The sequence below is a fragment of the Thamnophis elegans genome, chromosome 3 (genome assembly GCF_009769535.1).
Source record: "Thamnophis elegans isolate rThaEle1 chromosome 3, rThaEle1.pri, whole genome shotgun sequence".
Taxonomy (NCBI): Eukaryota; Metazoa; Chordata; class Lepidosauria; order Squamata; family Colubridae; genus Thamnophis; species Thamnophis elegans.
The window spans coordinates 33,029,231-33,049,738 of record NC_045543.1 but is presented as its reverse complement, the minus strand read 5'-3'; the positions used below and the strand labels follow the sequence as shown (position 1 = coordinate 33,049,738).

Here is a 20,508-nt window from a genome sequence, read left to right as displayed (position 1 = left end):
TTTCTTTAAAAAAAAAACCACACACCTACCCGTTTCTTGCACCAAGCACAACCAGGGCCAGACTCAATGCAGTCCTGACATGTTTTTACATTGTATTTGGTACATCGGAGAGAAAATGCTTAAGAAAGAAGAAGAAGAAAATGTTATAAAAGAGACATAACAACATACGAAGTTGAAGTACCCTGAATCTCCACAGATATGAAAATAGCTCACCTTGGCAGCAACTTACAACCTGAAAATGCATTTTACTAGTTGCCCCAAACTCCAACTGTTCTAAGCCCTCAACTTAGGATCACAACTGAGCCAGAAATTATTGTTAAGTGAGTTTTGCCCCATTTTACAACCTTTTCTGCCACAATTGTTAAGCGAATCACTTCAGATGTTAAATGAATCATACGGTCATGATTCATTTATGAATCTCTTTCCCCTCATTTACTTTGCTTGAGAGAAGCCAACTGGGGAGGTTACATGACCCTGGGACAGTACAATTATCATAAATGCATGCCATTTGCCAAGTGCACAAATTTTGATCTCATGACCATGAGGATGCTGTAATGGTCATAAGTGAAAAAATGGTCATAAGTCACTTTTTCAGTTCCATGGTAAATTTGAACAATCATTAAAGAATGGTTGTAAATCAGGGACCAGCTGTAATGAGATGGCGGTTTTTTTTCTTTTATGGCCCTGTGAACCTATATGTGCAATCTTTGCTTTGAGACTGGAACAAGACTACCTACCTCAGCCACCACCCTGCCTCCTAGCAACCTCCTGAAAAATCCAAAAAACCTGTTTGTATACTACATTTGGAGATATTGCAGTAAAGGAAGTTGACCTTCCACTCCACCATTTGCAACACTGGGTTATGGTGGAGCTGAACACTGTGTCAAAGAAGGCAAAATAAGCTTTTCTAGTTCATAAGAAAAAATATCTAAAACCAAGTCATGAAATATAGTACCTTTATTTTATCAGGAAAATCAAAGATCCATGCAACTGTATCATATTAATGTTCTTAAACAACAGCGGTGGTCAGCAGGCTGCGCAGGGAAGCAATCTAGCAATCTATCCAAGCTCTACTGCTCCCCAGCCATAGCCACCCCATGTCAAGGAGAGTAATTAATGGAAGTTTTCCCTCAGCTTCTGATATTTGGTCAATGAGGAAGCAACCTGTACCCGCCTTAAAAAACTCTATATATGCCATAAAGAAGCAGAACATAATTTGCTGGAATCATGTTTGTGACATGATAGGGTTTTCCAGTGAGAGGAACAGATTTCTGTTTCTATGTACAATGAAAAGATTTCTCCATCTTTTTTATGGGTAGATTTCTAATACTCATAATTTTCATGGCAGGCAAAGTAGTAGAATCCATCCACAAATTTTATTAACATTCTTCATTATTTTGCATGCAAAAGATTCACCAGGGTTAAAAGCTTGAGCTGGGGTTAAGGAATTTTCACTAGCTTCAGTGTTTTTCTAATGTTAGAGAGGCCCGTTTCCTTCACATTTTGAGTAAGGTGGTTAGGTAAGATACTGATAACCATTTTGACCATATACGGTATGACACCTGTGAAGTAAGTCGAAGACAAGATGCACATTTGGAATAACATTTTCAAATCAGCCAACTTCACAGCTAAAATCACCCTCTCAAAACTCACTCACCCTGAAGTATCCATGTAAAGGGGAAATTAAGCAAATTCTTTGCCCTTCTCTCTGAATTATATCCTGATGCAAACATAATCAGCAACAGTGTTGCCTAAAGTGCATCAAGTGAAGAATGTGTTAATTGCTCCATGACATTATCTGGAAGAATTTGTTCATTAGATGGTAACGTAGCTGTCAGAGCTATCTTCATTTCTTGAATACTCAAACCGTTGCAGAAAGTGACAGGCTTTAGACTTCTCAGCATACAAGAAAAGTTTATTTGGCAGCCAGGTTCAGAAAGTTAGCAAAATGGCTAACATTGCAAATTCTGAATAACCTTCATTATCAAAGCACATGTTCTTATACATTCTCAAAAGCAGCGCAACACAGAAATACTTAACTCATTTCTTATTGGTTATTTTCAGGGGAAAGTCTTATAAGTAGATGAGGATCTTACTTCTCCTTTTGTTAAAGGTATGGACTATGTGTCATTAACGAACTTTATCTGAACCTTGTGGTTTGGACTTTTGACATAGGAACATTGGCTAGAACATCCTGTTGTTAGAGGCTGATAACATTTCCCTGTCCCTTTAAGCAAGCTTCTAACTGTCCCTTTTATGCCACATCTTCATTCTTATATTTTAATTCATATTTTATTCTACTTTAAAACCAGCCACTGAGAGAATATTAGCAAAGTTACTCCTGAGTTAACAACCAGTTGTTCAGTAACCATTTGAAGTTGCCATGGTGCTGAGTTAGTCTTAGTCGTAGTTATGATTTGAGACCCCAGGGATCTCATACTCTGCAGTGTACTTTTGCCGCAACATCCTCTCCCCAACCCACATGTACTTGCATGGTGCTAATGTCAGGTTTCCAAGTAACAACCCATATTTTGATTTGACCCTGACAATAGCATGTGCACAGCTTGCACACACCTGGTGCGGTACTGCAGTACCCTTCCCCAGTTTATATGCACTCACTAAAGTACCCCCTGCCTCACTCCATATTGTACCCATTCTCAGGCCACCTTATGAGCCACCTGGGACTTGCAACTTTCAAATGACTTCCCCTTGACTTTTGTTTGTGGGAAGCCTGCAGGAAGTGACAAGTTGAACTCCTCACTTAATGATACATATTTTTTTGCTGGGACTATCAAGATTGCTTTTTCTAAGTGATGCAGTCATATTCTTTATGATTGCATTGCTTAGTAATAGAACTTCCAGTGTCAGTTACCATCATTAAGCAAGGACTACCTGTACACATGGAAAATGTTGAATACAGTAGTTTTGGAGATATGTGTCTACAACATAGTTGATGCCCATTGCTCTCTGAATTCATCAAGAGATACAGCATGTTTGACTGCCTTTGAAAGAAGTCTGGAAAACACTTCAGATGGAACATATGGATTTTCTCTAGGATAATCCTGCTCTTCTATTCATAGTTCTCTCCTGCTTCTGTTAGTATTAACTGAGATCCACATGACTGAATAATAGTGTTTTGGATTGTGGCTTCTTCTTAGAATGTGATGGGAAATATTGACTCTTCAGCAGAATCTAAAGAATTGGGCTTTTTTAATTTTAATGATCTTAACCATCTTCCTTATTCTAACGACTGAGGCAATATGGCAGAATTGCATAGTAATTGCAAAAGCAGCTTACCTGTTGTAAACAGGAGCAGCAGAGCTCCAAATAACAAAAGGAAGTACTTAGGAAACATCTCCTGTGAAAAGTAAATAGCATGCAATGAAATATAAGAAACGAGACAATTATCTTTACAACGCAGGCCTAAAACTTAAATAATAAATGGAAGAAGATACTTTGTGGAGGAGGAACTCCTGAAAAGAAATGGAAGGATGCATAGTATTTGTTTACACTTGTGTTGACTACTGTATATACTCGAGTATAAGCCTAGTTTTTCAGCCCACTTTTTGGGCTGAAAAAAGCCGCCTCGGCTTATACTCGAGTCAGTGAAAAATTTGCCCGAAATGGAGGAGAAAAATGGGCGGGGCCATGCCGCTGGGTGACACTCGTGAATGGCCCAGTGCCCCTGTGAGTTTCCCCTCCCTCTGTGTCAGTTTGCCGTGCAGCGCGCACCGCACCATCCCCCCTCCTCACGTTCTAATGTAATGCAGGGCTGTCTTACGATTCCCCTTCCTCCCCCTCCTGCCGCTCTGCAACGATGTCCCACCTCCTCCTTGTTATGGCAAGCAGCCACATAGCGATGTCCCACCTCCTCTGGTACAGTGATCCAATGATAGGAATCACTGTGCCGTGTGTCATAGGAGGCGGGACATCGCTCCCGCGGCTGCACGGGACATCATCATCACAGCGGGACATCAGCATCATGAGGTGAGTGAAGTATTTCATTGAATACACCGCTAGTTTACTGTTTTTCTTTGAAATAAATATTCAAAAACATTATTGGTATCTATTTTTATTTTTGAAATTTACCGGTAGCTGCTGCATTTCCCACCCTAGGCTTATACTCGAGTCAATAACTTTTCCAGTTTTTTGTGGTAAAATTAGGTGCCTCGGCTTATATTCGGGTCGGCCTATACTCGAGTATATACGGTATTTTAAATTGGACTTAAGGTTATGGTCACATTAAAATTACTGTGGGCTACACTAATAAATAATTATCTTAATTTAAAGAATGTAAAATACACAGCATTAAGGAACTGGAACTAGTAAGACCATACTTTGAATACTATACCCAGTTCTGGTGACTACAATACAAAAAAGGATTGAGGCTCTAGAAAGAGTACAAAGAAGAGCAACAAAGATGATTATGGGCCTGGAGGCTAAAATATATGATGAACGGTTACAAGAACTGGGTATATCTAGTCCAGTGATGGGTTTCAAAAATTTTTGGAACCTACTCTGTGGGTGTGACCTGCTTTGTGGGAGTGGCTTGCCAGCCTTGTGACTGGGTGGGAGTGGCTAGCTGGCCATTTAACCGGGTGGGAGTGGCTTGCCGGCCATGTGACCGGGTGGGGGTGGCCAAGATGATGTCAGCATTCCCAGTCAAGATAGAGGTATAAATTACATAGAAAAGAAAGAGGCATCCATACACTTGAATTTAACTTCAAAGCAGTGGCAACAACTTAAATTCATTAAATAATAATGTTTGTTAGGGCTATACACTGTTTTTGAATATACAGGAATGTAAAGCCCACAGCATCTACTTGGTACTTTTTAAAGCAGCAGCACCTTTTTCCTGGATTCATAAAATATCGACTTTAAACAGTTGTGGGTGGGGTACTATATTTACAGTCTTGTATTCTCTTCAGTACTTCGTTTGGAACAGAATCCAAAGCACCATGCAGTCCTAGCATTTGTACTAAAGCTTGGCAAGTTATTTTACAGGGCTTTGAGCACTCCTCCAGATCTGGTCAATGAAGCAGATGTTCCAAAGTACTCCCACAACTTTCCAATGCTTTGAAATCCCACCAAATGATTTATACAAGCCTATTTCATACTTTCTTCTATATGGCGATCATATGGTTCACAGGTGGTCTATTTTCCAAGTACTTAGAGGGCCAAGAACTGCCTTTCCTAGATTGCAGCTTTAACCTCCTTAAATGTTAACACACCTTCAGGCCATTCAAATATAGACTAGCTCTGATCCTGGAATCATATCACATATTTTATATATTAACATTATATTCAATGTAATCATTATTGCTAAAAAAAAACCCAGGCAGCAGTTAGAGTAGTTTGTAACAAAACATGGGCAAGAAACAAGAAGTTGATTAACCCCTATTTTAGCTTATTTCTATCTTATCTAATATTTTCCTGCAATTCTTCCATTATCCAGACTACTAAAAATAGTTCTACATAATGATACTTTTAAAATAAGTTTGATGTCCAACAGATATCCTAGTTATTAATATGAACAGGTTCTGGCCTGTTGCTTAAAAAAATAAATTCATAAATATATCCCCAATAAAAAAGAATAGTATGTTGGAGTACTGAAAAATTCAGCCAAATGGAAAAATCCAAAGAAAAAAATGTTGGCCTTCCTGCTAAGAAGTAACAGTTTATATATAGTATGCACAATTCTTTTATTAAATTATTTAGTTAAATTATTGCTGAACAATTTATAATAGTTGCAGCAAAGTATTATTCTAAGATATTTGACACTACTACCCTACTTCCTAGATGTTCACTATTGTCTCCCCCCCCGCCAAGATTTAAGGGCATGTGAAACAGTTTTGATGAAAGTTGCATGATATGAAACTTCTCTCCTTTGAAATAATGTTTGGTTTTAATTTTCCAATGAATCAAAAGGAATGTTTTACGCTTCCTTGTTACACAGCATTTGTTTTAGCTTTCCATAGCTCTCCTCAAAACCAACCAAGGAAGATAAAACTACAGAAATCTAATACTGTTGTGCACAGCTTTGCACTAAATTATCTGTATAGTAAGCCAAAAATAGTTTAAGATTATAATTAGCCCATCTGTTTCCCCCATTAACATGCAAATAACATTTTTCTTGTTCAAAGACTGCATGAGAGATTTCCCAGCCCTTGCAAAATATCACACATCCACATAAAGGGAGCAGCAACTCCTCTGTGAAGGGGGGAGGGAGTTTGGCTTCTCTCTGCCATTTAAAGGCTGCAGCAGGGAAAATCCCAACTTTTTTCCTCTCCCTCCATTCACAGAGGAGCTACGGTTCCCTTTATGCTCCCCCTGGCCTCCTCCCTCCTGGGGACCCACCTGAAAGGGACAGGCAGGCTGCCACAGCTTCGCTGAGAAGACATTTCTGAGAAGAGAAACTTATCTGGTCCAGCTGCACCCGAGCTGGTGGAGCGCCTGTGCGATCGGTGCAACTGTGTGGCTCACCTGCACTGACTGTCTCCCTGGTGACGGGCGGGCGGTTGTGGGCGCTTCACCAGCTCGGATGCAGCGGACTGGAGAAGTTTGCATGGCACTAGCAGGCAGGTTCTAGGATGCCTGCCCACCAGTAAGGGACCTCCCCGGACAGCACTTTTCTGAGCACGGGGAGACAGACGGTGCAAACTACTGTCTGTCCCCTGGAGCTCAGAAAAGCAATTCCCTTTAAGTCCTTTGCTGGCAGGCAGGTTCTAGGATGCCTGCCCGCCAGTAAGGGACCTCCACACACAGTGCTTTTCTGAGCATGGGGAGACAGACGGTGCAAACTACTGTCTGTCTCCCCGTGCTCAGAAAAGTGATTCTGTTTAAGTCCTTTGCTGGCAGGCAGGTTCTAGGATGCCTGCCTGCCAGTAAGGGACCTCCACGCACAACACTTTTCTGAGCACCGGGAGACGGACGGGGCAGGCGTTCCAGAACTTACTTCGGGGTCCACCGGTGGAACATTCTCTCACCGGCTCGGTAAATTTGAACATCTGGTTCTCCCAAGCCGGTGCGAACCAGCAGAAACCCACCACTGATCTAGTCTAACAAAGAGAAGGACTACCTTCTCATTAGGAATACCTAATGGTTGTGCCCTCAGCCAAATACTCTTCAACATTTTTATAAATGATTTAAATGAATGTATAGTAGGGATGCTGAACAAATTTGTACAACATAAAGCTGGGGGAGGAGGGGATTGCTGGCACTCCAGAAGATGGGCACAAGATTCAAAGGGATGTTGACAGACTTGAATATTAGGGCCTAAAGCAGTTTGGTGGGGAAAAATGTAAGGTTCTGCATTTAAGCAGGAAAAACTAAATGCACAGATACAAAATAGGAGTTGGTTTGGCATTAATACAGGTAGTCCTCAATGTACGACCACAATTGACCCAAAATTGTTGCTAAATTATACATTTGTTAAATGAGTTTTGCCTCATTTTATGATCTTTCTTGCCACAGTTGTTAAGTGAATCAGTTGTGAAGTGAATCACTGCAGTTGTTAAGTTAGTAGCATGGTTGTTAAGTGAATCTGGCTTCCCTATTGACTTTGCTTGTCATAAGGTCACAAAAGATTATCACATGACCCTGGGACATTGCATCCCTAAATATGAGCCAGTTGCCAAGAGTCCAAATTCTGATCACGCAATCATGGGGATGTGGCAATGGTTATAAGTATGAAAAATGGTCTTAAGTCACTTTTTTCAGTACCATTGTAACTTTTAACAGCCATTAAGTAAACTGTTGTAAGTTGAGGACTACTTGTACCTATGAGAAGGACTTGGGCATTCTAGTAGGCCATAAATTAAGCATAAAGCAGCAGTGTGCTGCTATGTCAAAAAAGCCAATGAAATTTATATTTATATTAATAATTTATAGTTAGACAAATAATTGCCTTCTTGCTCAGACTGGATTAAAAGCCACAGAATATGTTCAGTACATGTTTTACTACAAAGGTGAGGAAACCCACAAAATCTGCGCTGTACATAACCAATATTTCTGCTCTCTCACAAGTTTACATGCAGGAAATTCAGTGGCCAATTGTTCACACAAAAAATATTTTGATAAAATATGTCACAAATAGATGTATTAAACATATTTTGAATAAAGACAGCCTCTCCCAAAGAGCTAAAAGTTTTTTCTCTATCTTCTGGTGTCATTACCACCATGCCTTACAATTCTGAAGGCCAAAAACAATTTAAAAAGTACTATGACCTGCAATTCCCACTTCTTGTCTGCCTTGCTTTAAGATGAGACTAATAAAGTTACAAAACTTCAAATCCTTTGAAAAACCTGTATAACAGTTGGATTTGCATTTTAAAAATATGAGTCATTATAACATGTACTCATGCCAGACAGTAGTGGTGTCATTTTTTTTGTATTGTACTTCATTTTAAAGTAACTATTATCCAACACCTGGAAAGAAACCAAGAGGGCCCTCATGGCCAACAATTTCGTCAAGATATAAAGAACTGAACCAAATTCTTCTGAATATCTTTTCTAAGAAGTTAATTTATTCCCAAAAATATTCTAGCCATATTCGTGTTGTCATTCTAGATAGTACAAATTTAAAAAGGAAATAACATGCCCCTGGCTGACATGAAGGAAGCAATGACATTTGTAAAACATTACAGTATGAGGAAATGTTGCAAGCTGCACATTCATACTCTACTAGCATTACAACAGAGCATTTCAGATTTTCGTCTGTGGCAGATGATAGCCAAAAAAGGAAGAACGTTTCTCGCTTTTGTCTTACTTCCAGTTTGATTTCAAAAGTGGTGAAAGGGCGTGTTTTTTACTCACACAGACGGAGACTTTCTGGGTTTTTTTCTGTTTTTTTTTTTAACATGTTAATTTTACAAGTACAAGCAATTTAACAGAAAGGGGAGAATAAGAGGAGAAAGTGAAAATAGAAAAGAAAATTACATTAGTTAAAATATTTCAAAAGAAATGTAATATAAATTTGCATATTTGAGTACTTATTAGATGTTAAGTGAGGATGTATTACATGCAATATAACATCAATTATTATATTATATCCATTTAACATTTTAAATCATTATAACATAAATCAATATTAAAATTAGGTTATTATGTAGCATAGTAATCATAACAACCATTACCCATAAAGTGTAACTCAAATTGCAAACATTTCTGCTAATCTAAGAAATGTGGCAAATTTATCAGATCACAAAAATATTGGCTATTATAATCTTATGTTAAGAGAAACCCAGATTTTGGATTTGATATAAACCCATTTATAAAACTATAATCCAAAAATAATTTCAATGTTGTATTACATTCTATATTAGAATTATTTTTCAAATGAGAAGTTAGTTTTTGACATTAAGCCCATAATTGCATAATCATTCCTCTACAGAAGAAATTGCTCATAATTTAGAAATGCAGAAAATTCCAGCAGTTGCTATCATGTATGAAACCAGTTCAATATACTTTGAGGGAATATAAGGCTTAGTAAATTTCTAAAATTATTAATCCTAATACAGGGTATTAAAATTATTAATTGATATTAAATAAAATCACTAAGTACACTATTTTAAAACCACATAAAAAGTAATTAAAACAGAAGCTTTAAGAGTTCACAAAAATGAAGTCAGTCTGTGACCATGTTCTGATCAACCAAATCAGCTCAGGCTGATTTAGCATTATTTAGTAAAAAAAATAGTGCACTAAATATAAAAAAATCACCTTTAAGATTTGTTTCATTCTAAATAATTTTTATTCAACCTTTTTTAAACTTTAAAAGAGCATTTCCAATCTTTACAGCGTTCCTGTAAAGGAACACTGTAAAGGGATAAAAAATATTTTTTTAAAAAGATTTCATTCCGTTATAGTTCATTTTACTCAACTGGATTATACAGCATAGCTATCAAATCTGTCTGTCTGTCTGTCTGTCTGTCTGTCTGTCTGTCTAAAAAAAATCCAACCAGGTGTTCAACTTTGGTATTAATTACTGGAATAATATACAATCAATAAAACATTTATATCATTTTATCTCTGTATAATATTGATTGTACCTTTTTCTGTCATTGTTGTATGTTGACTGTTCTTTAGTTTGATATAAAAAGGCAAGTATAATCTATACAGGACCATTTAAATTAAATGTAGTAAATGTAAGCGATAAACAGAAAATGAATCAGCAAAGCACAGATGCCTCCTTCCCAACCCTGAGGACAATGAATTCCTCCCCACCATTGCTTAAAGTATCTAAAATTGAACTTTGCAGGTTAAACCTCCTCATCCTAAATGGCGCCCTAAAGAATGACTATCCAGCCAAATTCAGCTGTCTGTCTGGCTCCAGAATGAGTGCAACTGATTATATAATTGACTTTAGGGACCCTTTCCCTCATGTTAAGGACTTAGAAGTTATGCCTAAATTCGATAGTGATCATCTCCCAATCTTGATTAATTTAAATGCCTTCACCTAAGAAACACACATTAAGAATTGCTACTAACCCTTACCAATGCCAGCAGGAAAAACATACTGCTGAGCTAAAAGGACCCACAGTTAAACCAAGCTTTTCGCTTCGGATCAACTACAGAACCTCCAGTCACCCTGACATCTCTCAATCCTCTGATGTATTCTTAGATAACATCCTAACCCAAGAGCTCCGGCAGCATTTAAATGACTGCAATAATAGCACCACTCCCTAGCCATGGTTCAACAATGCAAAAAAGCTGTTCCAATTTACCAGACTTACGTATCCAATGCTACACCGACAGCTGCACAGGATCTCCTGCAGCAGAAAAGATACTACAAACAACTGCTGTGTGCAAGAAAAAGAAAGCCATGAAAAAGCAGCAGGATACAACTCATTCAGGCAGTTTAATCTAATGACTTATTCTCATTCTCATTCACATCACATAATGCCTGGCCACTTTGGATTGTTACCCCAGGGAGCTGGGAGCAGTGGTGGGTTCCTACCGGCTTGGACGGGTTCTGCCAAACTGGTAGTGGTTTGGTGGCCTGGGTTGCCATGCCCCTGAACTGGTTCTCCTATGGTGGCACCATCTTGTTTTTCTGTTCTGCGCATGCATAGAACATTTTTCATTGCACAAATCTAATTTTTGTTCATTTTTAACATTTTGCGCACACAGAGGGCTATTTATGTGCAAATGCAGACATAAATGTGTCAGACGGACTCATACAAAATTGTGCACGCACCAAACTGGCAGTAATGCTAGCAGCAACACACCCTTGACTGGGAGGCATATTTTCTGGAACTCTATATGGATACTGCTCTGCTAGATACTGCTAGAAGCCCTAGCCAAAATATAGAACATCGGCACAACATAGGCACTAGTGACAATGACAGAGATGAAGAATCTTGTTGAGAAAAAACTAAAATATCCTTTTTATTGTCTCCAGATTTTCTACTTATCATGGGATATGATGAGATCAAAGCACTAATTAAACAGTGTGTAGCAGACTGTGTAGCAGACATAGAACACCAATTAGACCTAGCCTGGCCCCCATTTTTTTATTGCCAGTGAACCCAACAGAGATTTTCTTCCCCTATGGCATACTTAACAAATTGATGTTCCTAATCATTGAAGGCCCTTTATTTTGGCATGATGTCATATTTTCCCCTCAGCTGTCCTTGAAGGCTGATGCAGAAAGAGCTCCTACCCAGAATGACAATGCCCCTATGACCCTGGATACACAAAAACAGTATAGCATGTACTTCTCTAATGGCTGTATTATAGAGGCATTCATATTACTCTCATGTTTATTATTGAATAAAAAACAAGAGTGCACAGGACAATTTTACACCTTCCTGCTGCTCTCAAATACCAACCCTGAGAGGTGGGGCTGACATCACGATGATACGACGTGCAATATCGGAGCTCCAAGATCGCAGTCGATATCTCTGCCGCTGGGCGGTCCTTTTGGACCTAAACCATCCCATAGAGACAGTGATAGAGAAGGACACATCCTGCTGATCCCAGGGACATCTCAAAGTCCCTGGTAGATCCAGGAGAAGCTCTTTTTTCCCGGCCACAGAGAAGCAGCCATTGAAGTGCCTCCACATGTGTACTGGACCCGTGCCCCTCCTGGCTGGTTGCTAACGCAGGGAGGTGACACGGGGCTGAATCCAGGAGGTTGTTACTGCCTCCCTTCGGGAGGGGGTCTTTCCCCCCGCACTTAAAGCGGCAGTGGTGAGACCCCTCCTGAAGAAACCATCCTTGGATCCAGCCGTTCTTAACAATTATCGTCCAGTCTCCAACCTCCCCTTTGTGGGGAAGGTTGTTGAGAAGGTGGTGGCCTTTCAGCTCCAGCGGTCCTTGGAGGAAGCTAGCTATCTTGACCCATTCCAGTCCGGCTTCAGGCCTGGCTACAGCACAGAAACCGCTTTGGTCGCATTGACCGATGACCTCTGGAGAGCCAGGGATGGAGGCTTTGCCTCCATCCTGGTTCTCCTTGACCTCTCAGCGGCTTTCGATACCATCGACCATGGTATCCTTCTGCAACGACTGCGGGAGGTGGGGGTGGGAGGCACTGTTTTGCAGTGGTTCTCCTCTTACCTCTTGGACAGGTCGCAGTCGGTGTTAGTTGGAGGGCAGAGATCGACCCCTAAGCCCCTAACATATGGGGTGCCGCAGGGCTCGGTCTTGTCCCCCCTACTTTTCAACATCTACATGAAACCGCTGGGCGAGATCATTCGGCGGCACGGGATAAAATACCACCAGTATGTGGACGATACTCAGTTGTATCTGTCCGCCCCGTGCCAACTCAATGAAGCGGTGGATGTGATGAACCAGGGACTTGAAGCTGTTAGGGACTGGATGAGGGCTAACAGACTCGTACTCAACCCAGATAAGACCGAGTGGCTGTTGTGTTTCCCTCCCACCAATCCGGCAAGTATTCCACCTCTCAGGCTGGGGGGGTCAAACATTATACCCCTCAGACAGGGTCCGCAACTTGGGAGTCCTCCTGGACCCACAGCTGACTTTCGAACACCATTTGTCAGCTGTGACCAGGGGGGCATTTGCCCAGGTTCGCCTGGTGCACCAGTTGCGCCCCTACCTGAACCGGGAGGCTCTCACAACAGTCACTCGTGCCCTTGTGACCTCTAGGCTGGAGTACTGCAATGTGCTCTACATGGGGCTGCCCTTGAAGAGTATTCGGCGACTTCAGCTAGTCCAGAATGCGGCCGCGCGAGCGATTGTGGGTGCACCTCGCTTCACCCACATAACACCTATCCTCCGCGAGCTGCACTGGCTACCTGTCGATCGCCGGGTGCACTTCAAGGTGCTACTTGTCACCCATAAAGCCCTACATGGTAGTGGATCTGGGTACTTGGGAGACTGCCTACTGCCAATTACCTCCACGCGACCTATTAGATCTCATCGATTAGGCCTCCTCCGAGTTCCATCTGCCGGTCAATGCCGACTGGCAACTACGCGGAGGAGAGCCTTCTCGGTGGCAGCTCCGACCCTATGGAACGATCTCCCTGTGGAGATTCGTACCCTCACCACCCTCCAGACCTTCCGCACAGCCCTCAGAATCTGGCTATCCCGTCAGGCCTGGGGCTAAGACTGTAACCCGCCCGAATGGTATGAATGTTGTGTTTTTAATTATGTATTGTCTTATATGTTAAAAGTGTGTCCCCCCTCCCCCTTGGATTGTGAGCCGCCCTGAGTCCTCCCAGGGAAAAGGGCGGCATATAAATAAACTTCTACAATCTACAATCTACAATCTACAAGCTGCTGAAAGTTGGGACAGCTCCAGAACAGAAGGAAAGCGGGAGAGAAAGTGTGTTAAATTGGTGAGATAAATTTTATTATTAGAGAACACCCAAAAAGATCAAAAGTAAAATTAAAATCAAAGACAGAAGAGGTTAAGCGGCGAGATTAAGCCTGAGTAAACTTAGTGTGTTATCTTGCTTTAATTTGTTTTTATGAATGGAATTTTTACAAATGCTTCTTACTTTTTAAAATGGACTGGTTTTTTTCTTTTTCTATTTTTCTTTTTTTAAATACTTATTGATTAAGAGTTTCTTTCTTTTTCTTTTTTCAATGCTCTATTGGATTGTTTTTCTAAGAACCTTTCTCCTTAATTTTGGAATATAAAGAGGGGAGTAAAAGCAGAGGAAAAAGAAGTAACACTGCCACTTAGAGTGTAAAGTATCCTAAAGATCCTGCTTCATAATAAGCAACCCAATATTGTAATACAAAAAGCAGTGATTTATTAACAGCTTCATTAGGCATTCTTCATTAGGCATTTCTTATTCACATTCATCTTTTTTGCTTTCTTTATCTGCTTTTGAACTTTGCCCATGTTTCTGTCTTCCCTTCAGTCTTTGCAATAAATCATGTTATTCAATAGCTTCATTCATCTCAACCCAGCTACTGTAATCTGAGATCCGGCTCCGCCGATGCTCTGCTTTGTGAGGAAGCACAAAAGCTTTGTAACCAATCGACATACTGTATGTAACTGGGGGATGGTTTTTATGTTTTGTGTGTGTTTATGTTTGTTTGTTTTAAAATAAAAAAATATTTTAAAAAATACCAACCCTGTTACAACATATAGTATTGCTAAGTTTTATGCAACAGAATTTAAAATTTGTCAAAAGATGACCTGTGCCACAAACTAGTTTTAATGAGCATCAAGACTATTATTATAGAATGTTTTGGGGTATGATAGATTTAGTTCGTTGTTTTACCAATATATATTGCTTTTATTATTAAATATTTTTAGATTTTGTTGATATTTTTAGCTTTTTGTGTAATTTTTATTTTTCTATTTTATATGTTTTACATTCTTTTGTACTATACTTCACCCTCCTTGTGTTCGTTTTTGACCATAATAAAGATTAATTTATTGCCTCTTATCTTGATATTAAATAATTCACAACCATGAAGAAAAATGTATTGAAAAAATTGGTCAGTCGATAAGAATTGATATAGATTAAAATACTTAATTGTTAATAAGACAAATATAAAATCTTTCAATATTCCTTTTTCAGAAAGTACAAAATTTAATAAGTCAAAAGCTATACAATTATAAGTAGTCTTCAGTTAATGATGGCAATTGGGACTGGATTGTTTGTCTCTAAGTGATGAAATGGGAAGCTGTAATGTCATGTAACTGCGCTGTTTAGCCACAGAAATTCTAGCACTTCCAATTGCCATTGTTAAACAAATCAACAAAGATTGTTAAGTGACGGCATCACATTTGCAACTTCTGCCGTCTTTTCCACTGACTTTGTCGGAAGCTGGCATCATAAATGGGGATCACATTGTGGACACTGCAACAGTCACAATTATGAAAACTGTTGTAAGTACCACTCATTCAGTGCTGTTGTTGCTGAATGAGTGGTTGGAAGTGAGGACCACTGTAAATGGATACAGAATTTTAACAGAACCATCCACATTCAGTGGAAGAATCGGACAATCTTCTAACAAGAGGAAAGTGAGGTATTAATTTCATACTACAGACACAGATATGGTTGGATACTTTCTTAAATGGAGGAAACTCTGCTGAACTGAACTGAATGAACCTCTGGGCAATATGATCTGATCATTAGTCAATCTATGATGATAGGAACATTACCATAAAAGCAGATGACTATATTTAGGAGAAGAGCTAGGAAACAGAACAACACAGGCAACTCTCTTGCAACAAAGCAAGTGATAGAATCAAACTGTAACTACACTATAAGTATAAATTGAGTAATAGATGTGGCGCACACCTATATAATTCTGTAGAAATGTAGGTGGTGACTAAGCTCTGTACAGTGGTGAGTTATAATTGAAGAAACCTTTGAGTCAAATATTATTTTTGCCATGAATTCTTAACTTCAGCATTGTAAGTTTTTTTTTTCATTTTCAGACACTGCCAGCTTCTTCTATTGTGGGATGAGGCAGGCAGGGAGACATTGACCTAGCTTACAATGTTACCATAAATTGCAATTCTTAGATCAATTATTACTAAGGGGTCATTAAAAAAAGGAAGAAGGAAATGTTTGAAAATTTCTCAAGCTGATTCTTGCTTCACACCACACCATGGATGTTGACTTCTGCCCAAAATTACAGCTAAACTGTGATTATTGTCTCATAATGCCAGCCCCCCACTAGAAACTAGGAACTCAATTCCACAGGAAAGCTAAAACTTTTATTCAATTGGCTGAAATGTGAGGGACAATGTACTCTAAATATAACAAGGTGGCAAGTTGGAGCCGTGGTGGCTGACTGTAGTTCGGCTGTTCAAATCTCACTGGCTCAAGGTTGATTCAGCCTTCCATCCTTCCGAGGTGGGTAAAATGAGGACCCGGATTGTTGGGGGCAATATGCTGACTCTGTAAACCGCTTAGAGAGGGCTGAAAGCCCTATGAAGCAGTATATAAGTCTAACTGCTACTGCTATTGCTATTTAATCTGTAAAATGCTTGCGAGGAAAAAAGCAGAAAATAAAATAAAATTATCTTCTTTGTTTAACTTCAACAAGTTTGTCATTACTCTAATTTGCTGAAACAAACTAAGATTAAAGAGCAGTTTCATCCTGACATGTTTTAAAAACAATGTTGATTAAGCTAGTGATAGTTTTGCCAAGTTCTAACATACTGACCAACTTTAAATATGAGATTGTACTAAAGAAAGGAAAGGAATGCATGTGATCCCCGTACTATTCATTTATGCTAAATTATTATTTGTTTTAACATTCAGACTGAGTTACTGACATCAAAGTTGTCTTCAAAAACTTCTTCAAATAGAAGAAAAACAAGAAAGATAAGTGAAACTTATTTTGGCAGGCACTATCAGAGTCAGTCAGACTCTGGCACTGTCAGCCTACTCACTTTATTTATTTTGGTTTTGGAGAATTCTTCTTTTTTGTCTCACTATCATCATCTGCTCTTCTCCTTTGTCATTCCTGTGAAACATGTGAACTGCATTTTACATTGTTAAAAGAGTGATGAGAAACTGGGTTGCTCCCTCCCACAGTAAAGAGGAAAGTATGGCAGGTCTCCCAAAGCTGTTTGGACTATTTAAACATAAACATTTGATAATAGTGCAAAAATTCTAGTGACAAAGACATCTGCATTTTATGTCAAAATTACACTTCATTTCTCTTCTAAGTGTAAAATACAATGAAACTGCAAGAGTCTAAATAGTTGATAGAGGCAGCATCTATCAGCAACTGAAGAAGCCCTAATGTTGGGCATATTTTCTCAATGAAGTAGTTATAATAAAATACAAGACTAAAGTTCTCCAATTTATACAGTTGAAAGAATATCCAGGACAACCATATTTCCATACGATACTATCCCTTATTTTACCCTTCCAGCTGTACTTTACTTTTTTCTTTAATAAACAAAAAACTAATTGCAAGTTTTTTTTCTGATGCAATTTGGTAGCTTTAAAGTTTCCAAAGAAGTCCTTTTAATTTATACTTCTGTGCAGCTAAGGCTAAAAAGTCAGGAGATTTTAAATTCTAGTACTATCTCAGGCACAAAGACAGTTAATTTGTGTCAGTTATTTATTCTCTCTGAGCCCTAGGAGAGAGGCAATGGCAAACCATTTCTGAAATCTTGTCAAGAAAATTACAAGGATTGTCCAGGCAATTTCCAGATATCATCACTGACTCAAAGGCACCAAAGAACTGGAAAAGGGAAAGGAAAGGATGCACTAAACTCAAGGGTTTTTCTTGTTTTTAAATTCCCATTAACTTGTTTAAATCAATGTTTCATATTCTGACACATTTAATTTTTACAAAAAGGAGGAACAAGTTGACAAAATTGATTATGACTATGGTGAAATACTGTAGGGAAAGAACAGCTATTTCTTAAACAAGGAACCATTCTCCTCTCCTCTTCCCTCCCCTTCTAAAGTAATGAGGCAAGTTACCAGAGCATGGCAACCTAAAAACTAGAGAACCACACATAAAAGGAGGAAGAGAAGCAAAACTTTTAGTCAACAGTTACGTTTTTTAGTCAGCGGCTACATATGCTGAATACAAAACAGGATAAAAAGTTATTTATAAAAGGACAAAAGACATTGGTTTAAAAGTTCCAAAGACTATGTGCTTTGTCTTAATCCAGAAATATTCTGTGTTACAATATTTTACCGTTGTTTTAAGGACGTTTGAGGGAACCCAATATTTGGTCATTCATTACCATTTTTAAGGAACATTTCCAGGGATTCCAATAATGATATACATGAAGAAATAACATTATCAATAGCTAGAAAATGGATCAGTTTCATTTAAGGATTTTGACTGGCATTTTATATTCAACAAGTAGGCTATCTAGTACTTTAACAATAACTTTAATTAAATTGGCACCAGCACTATAAAGTTACTTTTAATAATAATGATGGGTCCTACAAACACCTTTATAATTGTTTAACAAGCTTACAAATTATAAATTGGTGATCACTATGTGATTTTAAACAAATATTAAATAATCTAACCAAAGCAAATAATTTGGTAGTTACTAGACAATAGTCCAGCAAACTTGTTAAAATGAATACAACTAGAGTCACCATTGTACCATTTAGGATGATTAAATTAAATTTCTTACAAAGACTAACAAGAGCCTGCTTAATTGATGTTCTGATCTGTAGACTGCCTGTTGCACAATTCACTTAAATACTGGAAGATACATATTAATCATTATTAAATTAAAATGCTTTAAGTTTAATCATCAGGGAAGTTACATTTAGATACAACTATAGGTGCTGAGCCTCATGCATAATAAAGTAAGGGAGATTAAAGAGACTGATTTGGAAGAACTGCGAAAACAGAAATTCAGATATTATAGACAGCCTTACTTCTGTCAGGTTCTCTGTTTTTAACAATCATATAAAGGCAAACATTCTGCTTTCATATCTAAGAAATTATGCTTCCCAATAGAGTTGCCAACAGCACTTTTTGTCATATCATTGTTGTAAATGATATGACTGTTGCCACCAGGAAAATGTTAGATACAACAAAGAAGAATTTATTTTTATTAAGTCTGTATACCACTGGCTCCCAAGTACTCTAATTCATATTAACATCATCTTTTTTTGCAAAATGATTTTTACCAGAAGGTAGGGAATTATCCTCCAAACAAGTCTATCATATCTCACATCAACCTGGAAGTCCACATTTTCAATTAAAATTGCTATGCTTATTGATCCATTCTGTTGCAGTTCCTGAACAACACATCTGAAGTACTGCAATCCTTATAGTTGCGAATTACAAGGTTGCATGAATACTATTTGCACACCCAATTTAACTAGAAACAATGGGGTATAGCTTACTGCTAAGTATGAAAAACAAGCCATGATACAAAATTCCCAGTTCTTTCCTCTAATACCACATGCTTATAAATAGCTAACTCCTCCACAGTAATGAAAAAAGTTAAACATTTCTGAATAGTATTTCAGCAAAGAACTGGGTTCAGAAATACCACTGCTGTATTCCCTCATTCCCTCACATGCAGAATGTTGGGTGGAACCAGCCGCTCTTTCTTATTTTAAAACAAGTAGGTCTATGCTTAATAATTCCAGAAAGCTTGTCTTGTCATCTGGATGTACCTTGATGCACTAAGAGCTTCAGATAAACTACACAGCTAAAACCATGCTTTTTTTTTTTTTTTTTACAATTTTAGAATTAAAGTATTCCTGTGATAGGTGACTGACTGCTTGCAATGCAATGACTAATCAGGCACTCTGTTACCCTCTATATACCAGGATTTAAAACTGAGAAGTTGATTTAGAATTGAGAAATGGTAGTTAAGAAAACAGCCAAGAAATAGGTTGCTTTTTCTTAGACAAACCTAAAACAAGAAAAACAAACAAGTCTTTGTGGCACAACAGTTAGGTTACCTCGATGTTGAAAAGCATCTGCAGCTGCTGGTAACAGAAGAATTAAAGCTTGGTCATATTAAAACCACAGGGAAACAAAAATAGTGCAATAGCGGATTCACAGCACAAGAATAAGTAAAAAGCAATGCCAATTCATAAATTTTTCAAAAGAAAAAGTAAATGAATTATAACTACACAATGTAGTTATTAGTTATAATAATCTCATTTCAAAGGAGAGAAGTACCCAGAATTTTTTTTTAAGAACTATAAAACGTACATCATGCAGTCTCTGTGGCTTCATATCAGGTTTCCTTGTTAATTGTGAAAATGTGGAGTTCCTATTCTTCTGAAAAGTGACTCCTGTATTAATAATAAAAACAAAACAAGTCCACAACCCTCCTTTTAGAAAATGACTAAAGTCACACCCTCTTCCTTTAGTGTACCGATCTTATATTTTTGTAGAGAGGAAGTGAAAACGGAGGAAGAGTAGTTCACTTCAGTAAAGAATATGAAGAATATTTAATTCAAACATGTGCAGAATGTACATTTCTTTGGCTGTAGATGTACAAGAATTATTGGGACTGCAGTCCTTTCATAAATATCAATAAATACCCACCGTAGATGGTTTATTTCCTACCTGCATAACATGAACCCCCTCTTTTTTGCCAGCACTTAAAAACTGAAA

General features: G+C 38.4%; 1 protein-coding gene across 2 annotated transcripts in view; it reads right to left on the bottom strand.

Annotated features, from left to right (window-relative positions):
• Positions 1-20,231, bottom strand: part of ITGB2 (integrin subunit beta 2) — a 44,956-nt gene extending 24,725 nt beyond the window's left edge. The window contains exons 1-3 of one of the 2 annotated variants that reach the window (XM_032214437.1): positions 20,101-20,231; positions 3,298-3,358; positions 30-118 (exon numbers count right to left, since the gene is read on the bottom strand). In XM_032214437.1, the coding sequence (XP_032070328.1) occupies positions 30-118; positions 3,298-3,358; positions 20,101-20,124 (174 nt within the window). In that variant the 5' untranslated portion in view covers positions 20,125-20,231. Of the gene's footprint in view, positions 1-29; positions 119-3,297; positions 3,359-19,844; positions 20,044-20,100 lie in introns of those variants that run through there. The other variant, XM_032214438.1, reaches the window with a different exon arrangement.
• Between the last annotated feature and the right edge of the window lie 277 nt (positions 20,232-20,508).